At 37.2% G+C, this 21,864-nt stretch overlaps 2 protein-coding genes across 3 annotated transcripts; one reads left to right on the top strand and one right to left on the bottom strand.

Annotated features, from left to right (window-relative positions):
- Nucleotides 1-3,536: 3,536 nt before the first annotated feature.
- On the bottom strand, nt 3,537-9,645 carry sgcb (sarcoglycan, beta (dystrophin-associated glycoprotein)). 2 transcript variants are annotated; one of them, XM_066677016.1, is made up of 6 exons: nt 9,293-9,645; nt 8,280-8,501; nt 7,917-8,102; nt 7,394-7,585; nt 6,972-7,103; nt 3,537-6,658 (listed from the first exon to the last, which is right to left on the bottom strand). In XM_066677016.1, the coding sequence occupies exons 1-6, from the start codon at nt 9,305-9,307 to the stop codon at nt 6,449-6,451; spliced, it is 957 nt and encodes a 318-aa protein (XP_066533113.1). In that variant the 5' UTR covers nt 9,308-9,645; the 3' UTR covers nt 3,537-6,448. The 2 variants fall into 2 exon arrangements, with proteins under 2 accessions (XP_066533113.1, XP_066533114.1); XM_066677017.1 differs by having other exon boundaries at nt 8,280-8,489.
- Nucleotides 9,646-11,480: 1,835 nt separating this feature from the next.
- Nucleotides 11,481-19,958, top strand: spata18 (spermatogenesis associated 18). The gene is made up of 12 exons (XM_066677763.1): nt 11,481-11,790; nt 13,861-13,966; nt 14,320-14,435; nt 14,891-15,009; nt 15,153-15,248; nt 15,728-15,862; nt 16,084-16,318; nt 16,953-17,111; nt 17,403-17,578; nt 18,421-18,544; nt 19,394-19,459; nt 19,736-19,958. The coding sequence occupies exons 1-12, from the start codon at nt 11,704-11,706 to the stop codon at nt 19,790-19,792; spliced, it is 1,476 nt and encodes a 491-aa protein (XP_066533860.1). The 5' UTR covers nt 11,481-11,703; the 3' UTR covers nt 19,793-19,958.
- The last annotated feature ends 1,906 nt before the right edge of the window (nt 19,959-21,864 follow it).

The raw sequence follows: 21,864 nt of genomic DNA, 5'->3' as shown, positions 1-21,864 counted from the left end.
TGGAGTTGCTTTTGTGATATGGAATTAATGTAACTGATTTATATTGGGACCTGACCTGGGTTAAGTTCTTGCGGTGGAATGCAATAAAATCCTCACAATACTCCAAATACATTATAGCAATATTATTATTTAAAACTTGAAAAGTAATGGTGTTCCCTTTCGACAAGGAAAATGTCATAGCCAAATTATTTGTATCTGAGAATTGTCACCAAAAAAAAAAAGAAAAAGTTAGTAAGAAAAATATTTCAGATTTAATTATGTTATGCCATTATTAATCATACATAGAAATATGGGTTTGCTGATCATTTTTACACTACAGGCATTGCAAACCTTGTTTCATATCACCAACACTGTAAAGAAATTGCACATTTCACATCGGGATGACTTTGTTTACATCTTGCCCAAGCAGAAAATTTTGTGCAGAAATTTTGAAAAGTCAGTGGAATTTCCCTTTAATAACCATTTAATTGTTATTAGATATTATACAATAAACATGATAGCTGTGGAATGTGTTGAGATCTTTACACACAGCTCTGCCTTCTTTTACAGCCCCTAATGACGCACTGGAATGCTGGTGCCCAGCCCTTTTACTCTGTAGGTGTGCCATCTGATTGGCTGATGGACACTAGTGATACTGGAGTGTCCACAGAGCAAAGGTTTAGTGATTACTCTGTTAAAGGGTGATTTACCACAGGACGAGATGTGTGAAAAATACACACATTGTACTGTGAACGTCTAAAAGTATTTAGTTACCTCTTCTAATTATTATTTTAGGCACATCCATTGTGCAAATTATGAAAAACATGGCCAATAAAATAAGCCAATATTGAGCAGCTGCATATGAACTTAAGCTTACCATGCTCGTTATAAAGAATTTTAAAAACATTTAGAATGAGATGGATTGATGTTTTTGATCCAGAATCTTTGATCAGGGCTTTGATCTTGCTAATGTTTGTGGCATAATACAATCAGAGCGCCAAAGAAAGGTTCAGATACAGTGTAAAGTCTTCTCAGAAGATTAGATGCTGCTACTGCATTTAAACAAACACTAGGTAGTATTTTTACCTTAAAATTACAGCTTCAAAATCAATGTGAAGCATCACTGTAATAGGGGGAATAGAGCCTTTGTCTTTGCTGCTCTAGGTGCAGCACTACAGAAACTGCACTATGTATCATTTTGAGGAGGGTAGGAAAACCACCCCAGTCCCTCTCCTTGATTTCAGGTCAATGCTGTAAAAATTAATTACGCACCAGTCAAGTGAGACAAAATGACCATTAGTGTGGATTAATTTGAATCTGAATGAGTGATGTTCTGACCTCTTGGTATTTGTTTTAGCTGGTTTCTCGCAGCAGACAGCACCTGAAGATCAGGAGCCCAAGACACACACCTTGATTTTCTTCTTTTTAGGCTCTTATTTCCCTCCACACCATTCCCCAAACACATCGTCAGACTCTCCAGAGCGTTATCTCCAACCCAGAACTCCTGAAGCCCCCACAAACGGGCCATGCCAAGGGGAAGCAAAGACTGTATGGCATTATGGGACAGGTCCAGACTTGTGGCAGTTGCTGGTATCTTTGATGGGGCCTTAGACAGTCCAGATGATGAACAGTTCAGGAGTGGAGACTTTTGACACAAGCATGGGGTTGGACAGGCAGGTGTGGGGGAGCTGGTGTGTGCTCCCCATAGCCGAATAAGCAGGATTGTAACACATGGCACTAAGCTGGACGCTAACATCACAGCAGGCCTTATACTATGTAAAAATAGAGGGAAAAAAAATCAAAACGCAGAAAGGTTAAGTTTTTAAACAGTAAAGAAATATTATGTAACTGCTCATAGAGTTTGCTATAAAAATGTATATATGAAATTGTAACAATTTCAAAAAAGACTTAAATTTAAAGTGACATTGAACAGTGCTACTCTTTGTATCCTTGTAATCCCACTCTCAACAATGTGTATCAAGAAAATGTCTAGAAATATTCTATAATGCCTTTAGGAATCCAACTAATACTGTCGTTGCCAAAAATACATAAATTTTTTTACAATGCAAGATTTCGGGTATTACAGACAGTGATTTTAGGGAAGAGTGAGGGTGGGTTGTGCCAAGTGGGAGAAAAATAAACCTTTAATCTTGCATTGTTTTTTTATAATGGTAAAAATGAAGAGTATTCATTACCTATTTCAGTAAAACTGATTTTCTAATCAAATTTATAGAGGATTAGAATACATTTTCAATTATTTAGAATCATATAATTTATGCTCGTTTTTGTTGTTATAGTCTCACTTTGTTAGGCCTAAGGCATTTTAAGAGTTAAGGACCAATAACGGGATAATCTCATATCCTTTTCTAAACATATTGTTGAATAATTACAGTAAACTTAAATTACATTAGACTGACAGGTCGATGTACACGGCCACTAAGATCTAACATACAGATACTTTTTGGGTAGGCATAAGTTAGGATAACATTTCATCAGGGTAAAAGGAAAGATTTTTACTCACAGCTGGCAGTTCCCAGAGAATTCCCTAATATCTGCTCAGTTATGATCATCAAAACACTGAGAGATGAGTGGGGAAATCTTCGACTTTGACTCGAGCTTACCTAAGTACAAAGTCTGCTCTGTATCGGTGCAGCTGAGACACACATGATGACACACAAATACATGCACACACTGCTTACCACAATCATTGACATATCTAAGTTAATATCTTACTCTGGATTTCCTCCTCAACGCTTTTATGAAAACAGGCATCACAAAAAAAAAAGAGAGTGCCTTTAAAAAATCTCTCTAAATATATTGTTAACAGTGCAAGGTTATAGGATGCACTATGAATTATTGCATACATATTTAACTTAAATATAAACTTTCCTTTTCTTTATGCAAGCTGATCTTGTCGGAAAGATCTCCTGTACACACTTTAGATGCACACCAGAAAGAAAACTACAAGGTAGTGAGGGTGTATTTGTGTGTATACTTGCTTGTGTAAATAGTAGTGTATCTTTAAAGCTAAACATTATTTATATAGGACACCGAAAAATTAATAGCTTTTTCTTTGTGCCTGTTTCAACAGGAATTTGAACGAGTGAATGGATTAAAGTTTTTAGACAACACAGTATGACATCATTCATTCATTCATTATCTGTAACCTTATCCAATTCAGGGTCATGGTGGGTCCAGAGCCTACCTGGAATCATTGGGCGCAAGGCGGGAATACACCCTGGAGGGGGCGCCAGTCCTTCACAGGGCAACACAGACACACACACACATTCACTCACACCTACGGACACTTCTGAGTCGCCGATCCACCTGCAACGTGTGTGGACTGTGGGAGGAAACCGGAGCACCCAGAGGAAACCCACGCAGACACGGGGAGAATACACGAACTCCTCACAGACAGTCACCTGGAGCGGGAATCGAACCCACAACCTCCAGGCCCCTGGAGCTGTGTGACAGCGACACTACCTGCTGCGCCAAAAGTAAATATTTAAAAACCATTGTACATAGTGCAGTTAAAAAAAACAAGTTACATGTTTGTTTTCAGATATTTATTTGCTCTTTTTATCCAATGCAAACACTGTGATGAAAAATGTAATTTTTCTAACAAAAGTTTTTCACTTCAAAATTGGAGTTGCACCACTGCCTGCCTGCGCATACAAGACTAAACCAACACAGCTCCAACCAGTAGACATAACTTATCCATTAGAGACAAAAATAAAGCAATGACTTAAAATGATGCCAGAGATAATGACTGTTAATGCTGTATGCTTGTTATTTGATCAATAATGAAACAAAAGCCAATTCAAATAAAATACATACCACACATTAACACCAATACCCAAACAAATAAAATGATATATTGCACAAAATATTAAACAAGAAAAATATATAATAGAAGCATCTCCTGTTAAGTTTATCAAAATATATTATTCAAGTCACAACACACCTTCATATCAGCTGACAAAAAATACTTTAAGTGCGTACATGCCCATTTTTAAAGCAGAAGAGTACATTGTTTTGAGAATTGTATGGCACTTTGAATATTTAACAATACTCTTTCAATGCAAGACACTTCAGATGAAATGTAACATAAAGTACCAATTGCAATTGGCAACTGATTTGAAATCAGGTGCGATTCAACAAGTAGGATGGATATCTTCAGCTATTCTTACTCTAATTCAGTGTTTACAACTGAAAGTAACAGCTGGAATAATCTGAAAACTAAACAGTTGGCACAGGCAAGCCGGAAGTTATAATGAAAATGCACACCAGTTTGTGAAGAACAGTGTGTGCACTGATTCATCAAAAATAACAACATTGCATAAAAATTTTAAAGACCACCTCTAGTGGAAATCTAGTTTTAATCTTGTTATCATGTCCTTGGGGTGTTTTTTAGATACTGGAATATGTGTCATGATTGAAATAATTTTTACTTTGAAACTTCAGAGTTCCAAACACTCAAATGGGCAAATTTACACAGCCCGGATTTTTCATACCTAAAGAACCAATCCTGTCCACTCACAGGATGGGGTTTTGGGCTGCAGGTGAGCAATGTTTTGGATGAATATAGATGAGATTTTGGGGAGTTAATTGATGACCAGAGGGAGGAGTTAATTTTTCATAGTGGTAACAAAGCATTGTTAAATAATAAATTCCAATCCAGAACACTTTTATAATAACATTTAAACACTTCTATATTTTATAAAAACACCTCTATCTTTGCACATAGTAAAACTAAGGATTTACGTGATACAGCAAATCACTCAACCTTCTTCTGCCCAACTTCATATCAATACATTTTATATAGATAAATGGGTCATCGACAAAGGTAACTTTAATTCGTTCAAAACTGAGCCTATAATAAATAATAATGCAATGAAGTTTCTTTATTCAAATGTATGCATCCTTTCCAAATGACTACAATTTATTACATCAACAGTGGGTCTGCTCATTTTTTTTTGTCATTAATGTAATATGTAATTTACTTAATATATTTTATTTTTGTGTAAGTCATGTACATTTTGGATTTGGATTAAGTACATTAATGCATCACAATTTATTTAGCTGCCAACTATACTTAAAATCTAGGAGATATAATACTGCCTGGATTGATAGTACCACTCATGCTATTTTCTTCATGGTTTGTAGTAAGCACCTGACTGAAAATATTGTTTAATATCCATTTTATATCTGCAAAATAGCAAAGTAAATATTCTCACTATGAGGCTTGCTTGGATAGCAGACTTTCTGGTTGCCATGGGTGATTGTTTTTATTGGCAGATAATAACATATCCTTGATAAAAGGTTGAACAGGAAGACATGAGTGAATATTACTGGTGTTCATCATTACCATCATGTAATATTTAAATATAGTAAACCTTAGTAAAGCACAGCTCAGTTATTATTTGACTGAATAAATTGGGCTGGCCCCAGTCTGGTGATGCACTGTGTCCTGAACGTAGTATAGGTACATCTGTTATTACCATATCAATGTCAATAACTCAAAAAAAAAAAAAAAAAACTGTACTACAAAACTACTTATGTTTGTAAAAACATATCAAAAAGAATACATCCTCCATTAAAATATCAATGTGACATTAATAATTGTTAGTTTACCTCCCTGGTCATGGAAATCAAGATTCATTATTTCATTCATCAAATAGATCTTTTTTAATGAGTTCTGTCTGCTTTTAAAAACTCTTTAGAGTTTTCTTTACATCACAGAGGACCAGCATATGGAAAATATCCAGTAATCATGTTTTACGTCCTCCTCCCACCTACCTCACGTACCACAGATATACTGATACTGTGTTTCAGTCAGAAATACACCAATATGTGGAAAAAATGCATTGTGATTCCCTGTTGGCATGAAGGTTAAAAAAACAGCTCTTTGGCCAAATGATTACATAATAAAAGAAGGAGTGTTTGTGTCTGATAAGGTTTATGGATATGAGTCATTATAACATAAATGTGTGTATGTGCTGTTTTAAGAAACAGAGATTGTTTGTGTGTGTGTGTGTGTGTGTGTGTGTGTGAGTGTGTGAGATTAATACACACTAGGTGGATAGGTATGTCAAAATGAATATGTTTTCTATGATTATGCTTGTGGACTGAACACTAAGTATGGTTGTGTATGTGAGTGCACTGAAATACACATCTGCCTTCTGTAAACTTGATTACTCAAAAATCTTTCATTCTTACAAACAAAAATGGGTGACATAATGATTTATATCAAAGTTTCTGTTACATTACTGTTCAAATGTTTAAAATCACTTGGCCTAATAATGACGTTGCATATTACAGTCATTCTTACATTTACTTTTGAATTTACGTAGTTGAAAACATGAATCTGAAATTTCTGAACAGTGATTCCAAATATTTAAAGCAATTACCTATTACAGGCTTTTGTGTATTTGTGTCTGTGTGTATTTACAGTGGCATTTCCCAGGTCTCAGTGTGGTGCCACTCCACAAGGATTGTCTGAGGTTTGGCAGCCCATGTTGGAGTTCATGACCTGAACTCTGAAAAGGGTCCCGTCTGCACACATACACAACTTGTATCTTTCCAACCTCTCATTAAAGTACAGCTCACCACCTTGAGATGTGTTAGGAATGAGGGATGGACTGACCATCACAGAGCCATTCAGGATAATGTTGTTCTCCTGCACATAAAACAATAAACATGGACCTATGTTGACCAAACTGCTTTATAACATACTTTTTGTATAAAGCAATAAACAGGCTAATAGAGTTCACTGCATACATAAAACAGTGCACTATATGTTTTTGTTAACTGATCACTCTGATTCATAATGCACTTCCATGTAATTGTATGTTATTGGTAAGAAAAAATATTTCTTTGTCATCCATACCTTTAGCAATACACCACAGTTTACAAACCAAATTTATACTCAGTAACAACATTTTAGATACATATCAATTTTTGTTGAATTCCATCCCACTATCAATACTTACAGCCTTGAGCTCAATATCACCTCCCATTCTGAACTCTACAGTCTTGCCCATGATGAAGACACCCTCATTGCCTCGGATGATTGCTTTACCATCCACTTTGATTGTGAGGTCAGAGGAAGCATTGCTAGTGATCTGTAAAACCACAACATTTACATGTCTTTAAACTTCCTAAATGTAACCAAAGAAACAGAAACAAAATGTATTAAGATTACTATTAATGAACAGTACTTTTGGAAAACATTTTTAAAGCACACAGTATACACTATATGTCTAAAGGTTTATTAAGACAAATGTTGATAAAGAAACATTGGGGCCTGTTGTGCCACCGTGCCGCCCCGATATTTCGGCAGAATTTTGGAATTGTATAAAAGGCTGCAAGTGTGTTAATAGTATGTAAGGATGTTTATTATATAAATGCTTACCCTTTCTGTAGAAGCTTTCTTCACACTTAGAACCTTGACTTGTTTGGGCAGATGAAACTCATGGTTGTCAAAGTCTGTGCTAAAGAATGTAGTTTGAGTGCGTGGGTCTGTGAATGTAACGCCTAAATCACTGGTGATAGAGGTCTTGTCTTTATCAATGCTGAGTCTGGTGTTGCCCTGCTGGAACACCACCTACAGAACACACACAATAATTGAAATTATTTTTAGTGTAGCCTTAACCTTGTTTCTTGGAAATTGGTCTGCTCTAATTAGACTGGGTAGTTTTTAGCAATATCCATTTGATTTATTAGCTTCACAAAACATTTTTTGGACTGATTGACTAAATTTATTTTGTAATATATGAGTAATTTAAAAACTATTCTAACAAAAGTTTATAGTAGACACTGTGACGTGATCATTTAATGCTTCTTAAAGATCTGTAATCATACTGAATGAAGAAAGAAGAAAGTAAAAAAAGGTAAAAAATAAGACAATTTATAAAAAGTAAAGGAAACCAATCTACCGGATTGTTGTTGCCAGTGATGACGAGGTCCTGATCTTTCCTCCCTCCGACAGTGCTCTTGTGTAGTGGGTGGACCACCCCCATATCAGCCTTCTGCTTGAAGCGCAACAGACCACTGTCATGGAACTCCATGCTGTCACAGCCATTGGGGCCTATTCGAATCACTGTCCAAATCACGAGAGTTATCTTACACAGGGAAAGAAGCAGAAAGAGAGAAGGTAGACATTATGGTATGACACTGAAACATAACACCCTCACATAAAGAATGGTGACAAAGGGGAAATTAAAATGTCTTTTGCTGTGGATGACTGCACACAAATCTCTCTTTGATTGTTAATGTTAATGCACTGCAGCTTCACTCACAATTAAGTTAATGAGTGCGAGAAGAAAGAGCAGAACGATAATGCACACTGCAATGTTGCCCTTTCGACCCCTCAGTCCTGTCTTGTGTAGTCTCTCCTCTTCTATGGGGACGTATCCAGCTTTGAAATTACTGTTGTGCTCTTTATTAGCATTCCTCCGCTCAATGGCCTTCTCCCGCATTGACCTCTTCACTGGCCCATTCGAGCTTTCCTGCAGAAAGTGCTAATTAGATGAGTGACACATCAACACCATTCAGACTTTCTTTTAACATCAATTAAAATATTTATTTTGAGTTCTGCAAATAGATCCTAGGTAGAGAAGTGTTTGTGTCATTGTTTTATTGTTGAATTTTCTAATCTAAAACTAAAATATTTGCTTTATTCGAATGTCCTCTATTTGCAACAATCAAATAATAATAAATAATAACAAAATAATAACACGTTTTGTTTATATAGTGCTTTTTACAGGACTCAAAATCGATTTACATGCACAAAAATAATCAGAGAAAAAACAAAAGTGCATAGGACCATTAATAGCTATAAATACCACTACAACCATGGGCTAAAAAAAGGCAGTGTGCTCGAATTCATAAGAATAGTCATAAAAAAACGAGGCCACACGGGGGCGCCTCTTTTTCTCGGTAGCGCAGGACTCCAGTCTGTCTGAGTAACGGACTAAAAATAAACACGCTCCCGTTATTTTCAATCATAAACCAAATTATAAGTGACAGTATAGATCTCGCCCCTTGCGCCTGAAAACATCTGAATCTGAAACTTTGGCTCAAGCAAAACGACTGCAAAGATGAAACAGTTTTACTCTTTAAATTATTTTCCATGAACGGTCTGGACACGAAGCATCGCAGAAAATGAGCAACACAGAAGAAAAGACCCGTTCTCTGAACACGAGCACTCTGAGGTACACTCAGCAAAAAACTACATTCACTTCTGATACAAATAGAGCGTGTTAAATGACCGAGAGATAAAGTAATCATGAATTTGTGTTTGAAAACAGACCTGTTCGGACGCCATGTTGACCCTCCCTCTGCAGCACTGAGCGCTCACTGGAAAATACCACTCTCCCGTACACTCACTCACATAATCCCACTAACAGATTACACTCAGCTGAGCCCACACCGGCCACGGGGGGTTAAACTGGGAGAGAATAAATCAAAGACACGACGATACAGAAGATATTCCTCGGGAAATATGATAAATATCCCAATAAACCCGTCATTTTCCAGATGGTTTGGTCCTTGCTTTAGGAAGCCAATAGTTGTAAAGAGCTTTCCTGAAATAGCAAAACCCAAATAAAGCACTGCCATTCATCCACACACTCCGACAGAGGGTCCTGGGTGGTCGTCTGTCAAACCACGACTTCTGGGTTTAGCCAAGACTCAACTGTGCCCATTAGAAAAAGAGCTCTCCACCTTTGGGCTTAAAGTGTTACATTAAGATCTGATGTTTTCATTAACAGCTGTTCAAAATGCACTGCTCTGTATTAATAAAATATACCAGCCCTGCTTAATGCGTGGACATTTTTCCAGATTGTCAAAATAACATTTTGTGGTCAATTCCCCCTCAGCAGTGATTCAACTCAGATAACCTGTCCTGGTCCTGAAGAACGATGACACATCACATTCTTCAAATCAGTCAAACAAGGTTACCACCCACTGCAGACTCCCCCACACCCACACCAAATGTATGAGCATTTTTCAAAGTTGAAATAGGGTTACAGTCACTAAGTTGTGCAGCTAACAATTATCCTGCTTTATGGAAGAGTCCCCTGATCTCTTATTTAAGGTAACAAGGAGATGTTTCCTAATGGGTAACTCACACTTTGGGCTTATCATCAGGCTAACTAAATCCTGTTTTGGTAATGCCAACCCAAAGTTAAAATTAAATACACATAACAACCTTTAAAAAAAAAACAACTGCTAAAACAATATAAAGTTGGCGACCTTCATATTAAATGAGGCATGTGAATGACTTAATGCTTGGTAACAACTAAATAAGGCATGGGAATGAGATTTAAATGTCTTGTATCCACTCCTTAATTTATATTGAGCAAATGTCACCAGTAGTTCTCCGTACATTTCACTAAAATCACTTTCCCTTTGTTCTCACATTATTTTTATTTCCTAAAATCCCTCATTTTGTTTGTTTAATTTACATCTCCTCTACCACAGCCTAATATTGAGAGCCTTGACACCCCTCTAATCACACTTGGCATTGAGCACACTGGCTTTAGGCCAGAACATCCCATTCTATTGATCAATGTGTTATTGTGAAGACTAGATGAGTTATGTGTGCCCAAATGGTTGATGTCATTGGTTTGTTCAAATAAAGTGTATGTGTCCACCAATTGGAGGGAGTGTTCACAATGCATAGCCCATATGATGTCTTTATTATAATGCTATCATTTCTGTTCATCCTTCTATGGGAAGACAACTCAGTGTTGAATTGATGTGTTGCTCTAAAGAAGCCAATACTGAGAAAAGGAAATAGAAGACATTTGCAAACCAAAAAGCTGCAGATTTTCAGATCACAAATGACTGACCACCCGTGAGCCCAGACCTCAACATCACTGTGTTTAGGGTTATCTGAGGTTTGAGAAACAGAACTGACTGAAATTTGAAAGTGTGGAAATATATCTCAGAAAACAAAAAGAATGACCACGGTTGGCCAGCACCACCAGTATCCAAACTGTTCATTTTGCTGGCAGCTGGTCTGTGCTGTTTTTTTAAGTCATGTGAAATTCAACTTATTCATTGAATCTATGTTAATAAACTCCAGAGGTGTCCTCTGTTTGACATTTAACATCTGTATTTACTCCATCATGTTGTGGGGACCCTAACCTGTTTGCGAGAAAACCTGTTTACACACTGGAAACCTTTCTTACTTAAAGGGAACACACTGATCACAACAAGGCAGGTAAGGTTAGGATTAGGGTTGTAAGGCTGGGGTAAGTCTTCTCCACGAAATGAATGTAAGTCTATGTAATGTCCTCATGACACATGGAACAAGTGTGTGTGTGTGAAAAGAGTGTGATATTTCAGTATCTCCTTACATCACAATCACAAACACCCTTGCACCGTTCACGCGCGTCACGGGGAACGGGCACGGGCCTCAGCTGAGTTTTTTTTTTTTACGCGAGGTGTAAAACTGAGAGGAGGGGAACAGCTCCATTCACTCTGAGTCTGAGGGCAGGGAAAACCGCGCCGTTGCCACAACTAAAGCGCGTCCGTAGCATCTAGCGTCAGGGCAGGAGGTGTGCGTGTGTGTGTGTGTGTGTGTGTGTGTTTGCGCGCGCGCGCGCTGAGCTGTTGGGATGAGGGGGTATAAATACTGAGCACACTGGCTCCAGATTAAGTCTTGCTGCTCTGGGACGTCCTGCTGCAGGATTAAAGGAGCAGAGGACCGCAGATATGGCAGATACGCTGCGGAGGCTGGTCAACACTTCTTCATACAGCGTCCTGCAGCAAAAACTCGAGGCCTGGTACAAAGACTATCATGTAAGTCCCCCGTAATTTACGACTTGTAAAAACCATTGGCCTCTTCGGTGTCTACACGCTGTAACAGTGTATCTGTGATTGAGGGCTGTTTTCCACGCGTGCTAATAGTCTGTTTTTAAGTTTTATTTGATATTGTTCTGACACAAAGATATTTTATTTAAGCGAAATCAATCACGATGAAAGTAAGAGTCGTCTAATCTCTCCTCTACCAGAGAAAACGGGCTTCTGTCCTGCCTTATCAGACTAACCTAGAGCCTTTTGTGGTTACGAGAGCGTGTTATTTAATTATTTTAAATGACTACTCTAACTGCACAGATACGTCTGTAAACTCATAACACTGACGGTCCCCTGACGTCTGCGCTTCATAACACAGTGAATGGCTCGTGCAGGAGCCGCTGAATACTAACGTACTTTAAACTCCTTTATTGTAAAAGCGTTCGGTGGAATGTTTGTTGCGCTGCGAGGATTCCACGACGGAGTTTGGTTGCTATGGACGCCAGTTACCAGGGCAACGGTGGAACCATTTCTGGGCCCTTCCTGAGCCTCCTGGCGGCGTCAGAGGGAACGTATTCGCCCCCGACTGGTCCAGGGATGCAGTCTGAATGAGTCGAGGGCTGTGTTAAAATCTGGCTGAGTCTCATACAGTCCCCTTCTCCCTACGTAGTGCACTACATAGGCCACGCCCCACTATCACTTTTTATATGTCTAATAATACGCCATGTGCACTGTTTGGGTGATTTTATGTTTTATTTTGCGCTATATAGAGCGAACGGAGACTTTGGGCAGTTAGCCACTGGTTAAAAATAAAGAGGTTTTGTTTTGTGAGTTTGGGAGATTTTGAGTAAAACTTTATAGTAGTGTTCCATAGTTAACAACTATGCACTTTAATGAACAGTGCCAAATTAACACCTGATTTATTACTCAGTAGGAAACTATTAACTAAACAATTTACAGCGTCTACTCTAGCAGCACTGTTCATTAGTTCCTTTTAGTCCCTTTATAGTTACATATTAATTACAAAGCAGTAATATAAAGTGTTATTTTAATGTCTCTTAGCTTTATAAGCTTAATTGTTACTTACTTTACTACTTCACTTGTCATTGGTTGTCCTACACCTTAACATTAGGCTCCTTTCCTCGTCATATTTATCATATCAGTATTTTTTCCAAAATATTGCAACATGCAGATTACAAAAAGAATAAAGGAGAATAGAAGCAAACAATGAAACCTTGACATTGTAAAGAGTAAGAAACTGACTTACTGAATGTATATCAGAGAACACATGACCACAATCATGTTAATATGCAGTTAGTTTTTAGTTTTTTTTGTGTTTGATCTACAAGCCATATGTACATCTTAGCCTCCCAAAATTGCCTCCACGTTTTTATCGGATTAATTTGCACTGTGTCAAGAGCATGAATTAATAAAATTAACTTACTAACTAACTGATTCAATTCCCAAATGGTCTAACATGTAAAGGACCAATCAAATGTCTGCTGCATTGGTATGACATGTAGAAAGAGGATTCATGTCGGGCCAGCACCAGAGCCATTAAAAATGATAAACAGGAGTGTGTATACGTGGATGTACAGAGAGCCAATCAGAACAAATGGAGGGTACTGGATTCCCTATCTACTTGAGAGTGGCTGAGACGAGACCATGCCTAAAAGGCTAGTGTGACAAGAAAGTAACGCAAGCTCATTATGCAAAATGATCAAATCCTACTAAAGATCAGGCCTTGTTAAAGTTTAGAGTATGACCATAGCAGTCTATTTCTAATCAGAATTTCAGATGATGTTTTCAGGGAGTTCCTTGCCGTTCAGTGTCAGTCTTGTTAATTCTGGACGTGGTTGACATCAGAGACTGAATCTGCTGAAGCAGTTTGACAGTGACTGTGATAAGTCTAGGTAAAAATATGCAAGATAAGTTCAAAAGCAACAGAAATAAGTGTGAGATTGGATTGAGCATTATAACATGGATGCAGAAAATGGAATGGACCTTAACTGTCTGAGAAATGGAACACATGTCAGATGAACTCTGGATCATACTGGCAATATCATGTGACCACAGGTCATCTCATGTGACCAGAACTTGAACCGTTGCTGTGAGTTGGTGGAGCTCACCTCTAAGATTCAAGGACAGCTATTCAACATTCTCAACCTCACAGCACAGGAAGGTAAAAATCTTAATTAAACATTATATTACATTAAACATTATGTTTCCATATTTGACCTCTGTCCTCATACTCTTCTTCTTTCTTTAAAACCATTCTACCTGTATTTCCTCATGTTTTTCCTCATGTTCTTCTTTTTTTCATATCTTCTGCTCCCATTTGGGCCTAAAGGTAAGACTTACCCTAGCCTCATCCATGGTCTCATCCATGTTGTCCACTATCCTTTAATATCACCTTCACTTTTTTTTTTTAACAAGAGAATGTCAGTCATACCTGCTTTCACCATGACCATTGTAATGCGTTACAGATATGCTTTGTTTTGACTGTCTGGCTCTGAGACTTCTCTTATGCCCCAGGTGGTCACTATGCAGGACTGGACACCCTTAAATCCAGACTGTTGCCGTGGCTCAGTACCTGCTTCACTATGGCAACCTCCTCTGTCTCCCCAGACACAAGTCTCAGCCTTATTCAGGTCATTTCACATTTTAAATGCATTTTCTTGATGTTTTACAATGGTAGATTTGATTATAATAGAATAAATTCTCAATAAAGGAATTTAATTTTGAGTTTAATTAGAATATTACTGTTCTTGTTAATAAATGCACGGATGGTCTAATGTATTAGTGCACTGATTTTGCCTATAGTAAACTACTATATAAGTAGTTATATTTTTGGAAAAAATGTAATTCCATATTCTTCCAAAATAACCAAATTTAATCCTATTGCAGAGAACTGGGGGATTTCATATATTGAATCGTTCCTAAATGATCATGACAGCGTTGAATCATTTTGATGCTAAACATTTGTTCTTTTACTATTTTAGATGTTAAAATTGGGGATGTAAAAAACCACAGATTTTCTGCTGCATGCTGATATTAATTGAAATCAGAGGCTCATTAAAAACATGTTTTTTTGTGTGTTCATTAGGAAAATGTGGAGAAGGAGCGGAAGATCAGAGAACTGTCACTGTCTCATGAGAATGACATTCAAAAGATAGAGGATGAGCTGTGTTCCACTCGTATAAAGCTGGATTCTGTCAAACACGAGTCAGTTCCACTTCAGTTTACACAGCACACACAACAATCAGTAACTTAATAATCATACAACAATACTTTAGCAACACAACCATCAAGAAATAATTGTCACTGTTAGACTTCAATGCAAGTTTTTGCTTTTAATGTGTCCCCAGGCTCGCTGATGTTAAGATTGAACTTGACTCCACCAAAAACAAATCAGCAACTACCCTTCTTGCCACAGAAGATGAGATATTACACCTCAAAGCAGAGTGAGCCCCATACCTCTAACCAATCTGAGTATAGAAAATGTCACCATGCTGTAACTATGCTTTAGAGGTTGATAGATGAGGAAAACTTGAAAAAAAATGATAAGATTTACATTCAAGGAGATAACAATATTGGTAAATCTAAGGCACAGTGATTAATAACTGAGATAAACACTAAAATCAAGAGAAGATTGTGAGATTCCTGGGCTCTTCTTCTCCAGAGATATATCTAAGCAGTAGGAGATATTCTTTATCATTGTTGTCATTGTTGAGAAACAATGGAGATGGATTATGGAGATTGTTAAGAAAAAACTTTCATAACTTCCAATGGAACATAATGATAAAACATTGTTTCTAAATATTAATGCTATTTTTAATGAATAAATTGCTGCCAGTTTTTAACATTGATTGCTTGTTATTTTCTGAAGATTTGCTGTTGTCCGAGCTGACCTCTGAAATTAAAATGATGTGTTCTGGTGCAGGTTGCGGGCAGCCTATGAGCAAATGGAGGTGTATAAGAGGAAGCTGGATGTGCTGGAGGACTACGAGAGACAGGTCAGGTTACTGAGAGATGAGGTCACCTTTCTCACTGCAGAGAAAACCATGCTACAGGAAAGGTAAGTTAAACACACACATATTATAACTAAACATTGCTTATAACTAGCATTTAGCATCATTAACTTTTGTGCTTGGTGACACACCTTTATATCTATAGCTGTAATGTTGTAATCTATCACAGTTAGTCACAATGTTTAAAAACATTTAAGGTCAAACTATGGTTTACAGTATAGTTCTTAATAAACTTAACAACAGTTGATAGACGTCTCTATGTCTGAAGGCTGGTGAGAAGTCGTTCCCCAAGTCCTCTCCCTCCCCGGAGAAGTCGCACCAGCAGTCCTCTGAGGAGTGAGTCACCTACTCGCGCCCAGCTGACCAACTCATCTCGTCATGCTCGGCTAGTGTCCAGGTTCTCTGACCTGTATGCAACTGAAAGATTGGAGGCCCAGAGCCTGCTACGTCGCTACATTGATGACTTAGAGACAGTGCAGAGGATCATCTTCATTGCTGCTGTGGTATGAAGTGGAATGCATTTACTAAAGCATTATGAGTACTATCAGGGCCCTCTCTAATGTTTTTTTTATCTTGTAAACTTTTAAGACTTAGGGAAACACTATCCCTCCAAATATGTGTGTATTCTTCTAAAAATCTGTGAATTCACCTGCGTTAAATGTGGATCCATTGTGGACACAGATATGTGGTTGTGAATGCACAGCTTGTATAAAATTCACAGAAAATCATGAAATGAAAGCAGATGCTCTGGAACATTTGAGCCTAAGCATGCCATGCTCAATTCCAAGCATTGCTTAAAGGAGTATAAATCTCCCCAGCACTAATGCTCTTGTAGCTGAACGCAGACACATTCTCACAGAAATGTTCCAACATTTATGTTGTTACTGCACTGAAGTGTACAAACTACCTATACATTCCCTTTTGGACAGACAGGTGTCCACAAGCTTTTGGGCAAAACAAGAATTATTTTATAAACTATATTAACTATATTATTTATCCCTATTCAAATGTTTCCCATCCATTCCCAGCATGCAAGGAAATATGTATATATATATAAAATATACTGTGACATGATGCATAGTTGCGCATATGAATATGAATATTCTTGTATTTTAAATTCTAACATATGTCCCACAGGAGTCATTCCAGGCTGCTAAACTGGCCTATCGACAATTTAAGCTGCGTGTGAGGAAGACCCTTTCACCTACACATATAGGTCCTGAGACTCTGGAGGATGCAGTTGTTGATTACATTGTCAGAAACCTTGACCTCTACGATGTCCAGACAAGTGTTAATGTATGTTTGCTGCCTTAGTTTACTTCTTGATATATGTTTATATATACTGTCCATTTAGCCACACATATTATGTATATATAATTTTCTCTAAACATTATGAGTTATTACTGGATAAAGCAACAGCATTCATCAATTGGCCACTGATATCAGACTTATAAAGGGTAGTCTATATTAATGTCATGGTCATAAGTTCAGAAAAACATGTTATGCTCTTAAACCATGTAACAAGCAGGTTGGAGGTCAGTATCGTGGGTTCAGCATTCAGTTTTGTTTTTTTTTGCCTTTTTGCAGGATGTGATCAACTCAATGAATGTGAACCCTCGTATCTCCTTCCCTCCGGAAGTAGACTTTGTGCTCATCAGTAGCTTCATCAGAGAGATGTGCAGAATTGCTTTTGCCATGCAGACACTGGACCCTCCTCTAGACCTGGCCTTTAGCTCGGATGGAGAACTCTACAGTGATGTGAAGTGAGAGGACATACATTCTTATACATTTTAGTCTGAATATTACCCAACTTACACACTTTGTCTATGAGAAGCACAGAAGTGTTTTCTATTAGAAAGGATTGATAAAACACAATTATTGTACAAGTTGACTGAGAGAGCTCTTTTTATATTAGCAAAAAGGCAAATACTGTACTGGCGCCCCCTGCAGGGTGTGTTCCCACCTTGCACCCAGTGATTCCGGGTCGGCTGCAGTCCCACCGCGACCCTGAACTGGATAGGCAATTCATGAATGAATGACAATATATAAAATATACAATAACTATATATATATATATATATGGACATATTCGGTTTTAGTGTGTAATAGCGACATCTGTAGTCAAAACGGCCTAAATGTAATTAGATAAACTATTTCAAACTAGATATCTTGAAGCTTATAGTGAACAGAATTTGCCAGGCCCATGAACACAGATTTTGGTTGGCAGGGGCTAAAGAAAAATCTGTAAATTATCAGTATAGTAGCAGTATATTGTAAATACTTCTCTAAAAAAGATTTCTCCTAAAAGTATCCAAAATAGAAGCCTTTTTTAAAACATTCAAAATATATTCAAAACCCAATCTCTCATTAACTAGGATAGAATTTTACTTTGCTTGCCATTAATACAAACTACCTAGTAATAATTCTATGTAAGAGCTCAGTAAAGAGCTGTCAAAAGGAATGGATCCATAAAAATGTTAAAAAATTACTTGCACCAATTGACATCTCAGTACAGAACATACATTAAAGTGAGTAATGTTTCATTCTGATTTATGTTGTTATGATATTCCATATTATATTTTATTTTCTCCCTTTTTTTCCACAGGTACAGGCGGAGTTATGACTCGGAGTTCACTGCTCCTCTGGTAGCATATCATGTGTGGCCTGCGCTAATGGAGGGGGATAGTGTGATAGTGAAGGGAGAAGCGGTCACCAGAAGAGGGGCTCTGGTATGCACACATGCACATACACACACACACACACACACACACACACACACACACACACACACACACACACACAGGCACACAGCATGTAAAAATCACCATTTACCACTGTTCAGAGTTCCTCATTGCCAGATATGTGGTGGAGTACTCTAAACTTAGCTGTAACGTTAATGAATGTAAAAACTTTCATGGCATTGCTGCCTCATATATCCATAGTACTGTATCAGTATCAATACTGTACTGAGAGTGTCTCACAACCCAAATCACGTCTGATAAACAGCTGTCCTGTCATCAAAAATAATGATAAATGTAGTAGATGTAGCTAGCAAACTGAAGGAGAATGTGTCTAATAAAGTGTCAAAGTACAAGGTAGGTGTTTCTAATAAAGTGGCTAATATGTGGAAATTAAGTTTTTTTTGTTTTGTTTTTTTTTTTTGCTTATTTGCTGCAGTTACCATCTTTACCCTTCTGAAATGTTTTAAGTAGATGATGGGTTGGGGGTTTTCACAATTCTGTGAACAATTGATGCCATTTAAACTCAAGATCATTAGTGATCACAGCAAACACTCCAGTTCATCCCAAGGTTATTGGATTGAGCATTACAACAGCAGAGAAAGCAGTCCAGCTGCTCCACAGACCAGTGCCTGGGGAACCTTTTATTCTCTTCTTTTCTAGACAACACTTGGCATTGAGCATAGTAACCTTAAGTTTATATGCAGCTGTTCCATATGGTCCCATTTTTTTCTGATGCACAATAACTATGTACAAACCCCTGTATATGTAGTGTAGGTGCCCCAAATAAAATCGAGAGGGAGTGAGTTGAAAAGCAGGTTTGCTCTTTGTGTGTTATAGTGGAGAAGCAGAAGCCGTAGCTCCAGTCCAGTTCGCTCTCGCTCAGGAAGTCCCACCCGGACACTTGTAAGTTTTTGTGATGACTGATGACCACCAGTGTGTTTGCCAATAACAGTCCATGATGCTTTTATTTTGATTTATTTTGTTTTAATTTAATTTATGATCCAGTTTGTAAAGATTTGTGTTAGTTTAAATGCTGTGTTTTGTATATTTTCTGCACATGCATTCTCGGTCTGAGGGTAAGTATAGAGTTACACTTCATCTTATTACTGATGATGTAGATTGCCCCTGTCTCTTCATTCTCTCTCTCTCTCTCTCTCTCTCTCTCTCTCTCTCTCTTAGATGACCAGTCGGAGTCGGAGTCCGTCCCCTGGACGTCTCTCAACTAGTCGACTGTAAATTTGACCTTTCAAATTCTTCAAATTGTCATTTTGACAAAATCATCATTACAACTAACAATCTTCTCCTTTTATGTTTTTCATTTGTTTTAGAGTGAATAATTAATTTTAGAGATTCAAAAACAAGCCTAATCTTTAAAGCTGCACTATGGAATCTATTTGGTTAGAATGGGAAGGAAGAAATAATAATAACTGTAAAAGTCACACTGTAAAGCCTGAATTGTCAGAGTTCAAAAGCCAGGGGTGTGAGGTCAGATGTTATATGTCTCAGACACACACAAACACACACACACACCTGAAATAGTCACAAATGTACACATAAATTTACACTAAAGGAAATGTGATGGCAGTAATAGATAATTCACTTCCATCCAAGTCCTTTACACAAAACTATTCCCACACACTCTCAATCATCAGATTCATTTGCTTGATGAAGGGGTCCCAAGCACAACCAACATTTCAAAATGTTGCATGCCATTACACATTTCCACTGGAGAGGTTACATAATGCAGCTTTAAAAATGGGATGAAGTTTACCAACGCTTCACATATGACTGAAACTTATTTTATAATCAGAACACCTCATTTTATTAAGCCAAATGCCAAAGCAGGAGATGAATACCAGGAATATGCATTAAAATACATTATTTTCTGACTAGGGCCTTGGTGCTAATACCATTTTGTATATATGAGAGCAAAAGATCCTCAATCTGTGGCCTGTCTCTAAGCTAAAGGTGCTTTTTATTTTCTAAAGAGCTGGAAACCTCTGAAGGTGCTAGAGTTTCAGTTTTACCTAAATGTATGTTTTGTGTGCTGTGATTTTTTTAATATCAGTTTACCATTCACTTAGACTAGTCAGTGTGATTTACATTAGGGTAGAAACTCTTAATACCTGCACACTAGCACTTTCTTTTTAGGTGAAAGATCTTTCTGATGTTAATGCAAATGTGCGTGTTCTGTTCTGTTTCCTCCCCCATCTTCATCTTCATACATTTACAACATGTATTATCCCAGTATTACTACTGCTTCTTATATATAAATATATCTTTTTAATAGTATTTTTTAATATCAGCATATATGACAGCATATGTCATGCAGTTGTATGCAAAATTTTGGACCCTGATCAAATGTTTTTTACAAATGAAAATATGAAAAAAAAAAATAAATTGAAAAAAGAATGTGTATATGTATATATATATATATATATACTTTGCATGGGGCAGATTTATTTTTTCTCCTTATGGTTACTTCAACAAATAATAATAAATTTAATAATAATAATAAAAAACTGCATATTAAGATGTGCAGAGATTTATTCTCTCTAGAAGAAAAAAAAAATTGACCAGCTCATCCAAGCTTTTGCACCACTGTATATATTAACACCACAGTTTGTTTTATTCCAGTAGTTAACCCAAGTTTGGCCAAAGCTAAATCTTATGATCTTTGATGATCCTTAAGCCTCACATGACTGTTCAAACCAACAGATTAACTTAATGAGCTGAGAGTTTCTTTCTGGCTTTTACGTGAGTGAAGCGGACTATGAATTGTTAATACAATATTGTATTTTCTTCATACTTTGCCACTTTATACTTTTGCCAGACCATTATACTGTTAATGTGAGGTTCAGTCACGCTTTCCACTGGTGCTAAAAGGTCGAGTTTATGTCCTCTCAAAGACACTGGTGCTGAATCATGATTATAAATACACATTCCAGATTTTAACGTTTGTTAAATGTTTTCAAAATGTATTTGTATTAAAACAGGTGCTCAATCATATACCATCCTTTTTTTTATGGATCCTTAACTTGTAGAAGCACTATGAGGCATAAAAGTTTAACTCATATATATTTATTAGTACTGCTTAATTAATGATGTAAGTAGGCTAATGACTAATAAATTGAACCAGAGAGTTTTTGTTTTTTTGTAATGCCTTAGACATTGATACATTTTCTACTTATGATCCATAAAATCTCAAATACATTCAGTGATGAGAACGATGTTTTTGAATTAGGCAGCCAACAGTCTCTTTTTACATATTTTTAGGGTTGGCAGGTGTTTCATTTAATGTAACTGAA

This window comes from Hoplias malabaricus, chromosome 7 (genome assembly GCF_029633855.1).
Source record: "Hoplias malabaricus isolate fHopMal1 chromosome 7, fHopMal1.hap1, whole genome shotgun sequence".
In the NCBI taxonomy this organism is placed as follows: Eukaryota; Metazoa; Chordata; class Actinopteri; order Characiformes; family Erythrinidae; genus Hoplias; species Hoplias malabaricus.
Note: the sequence above shows the minus strand (reverse complement) of the source record. Positions and strands in the feature narration are given on the sequence as shown.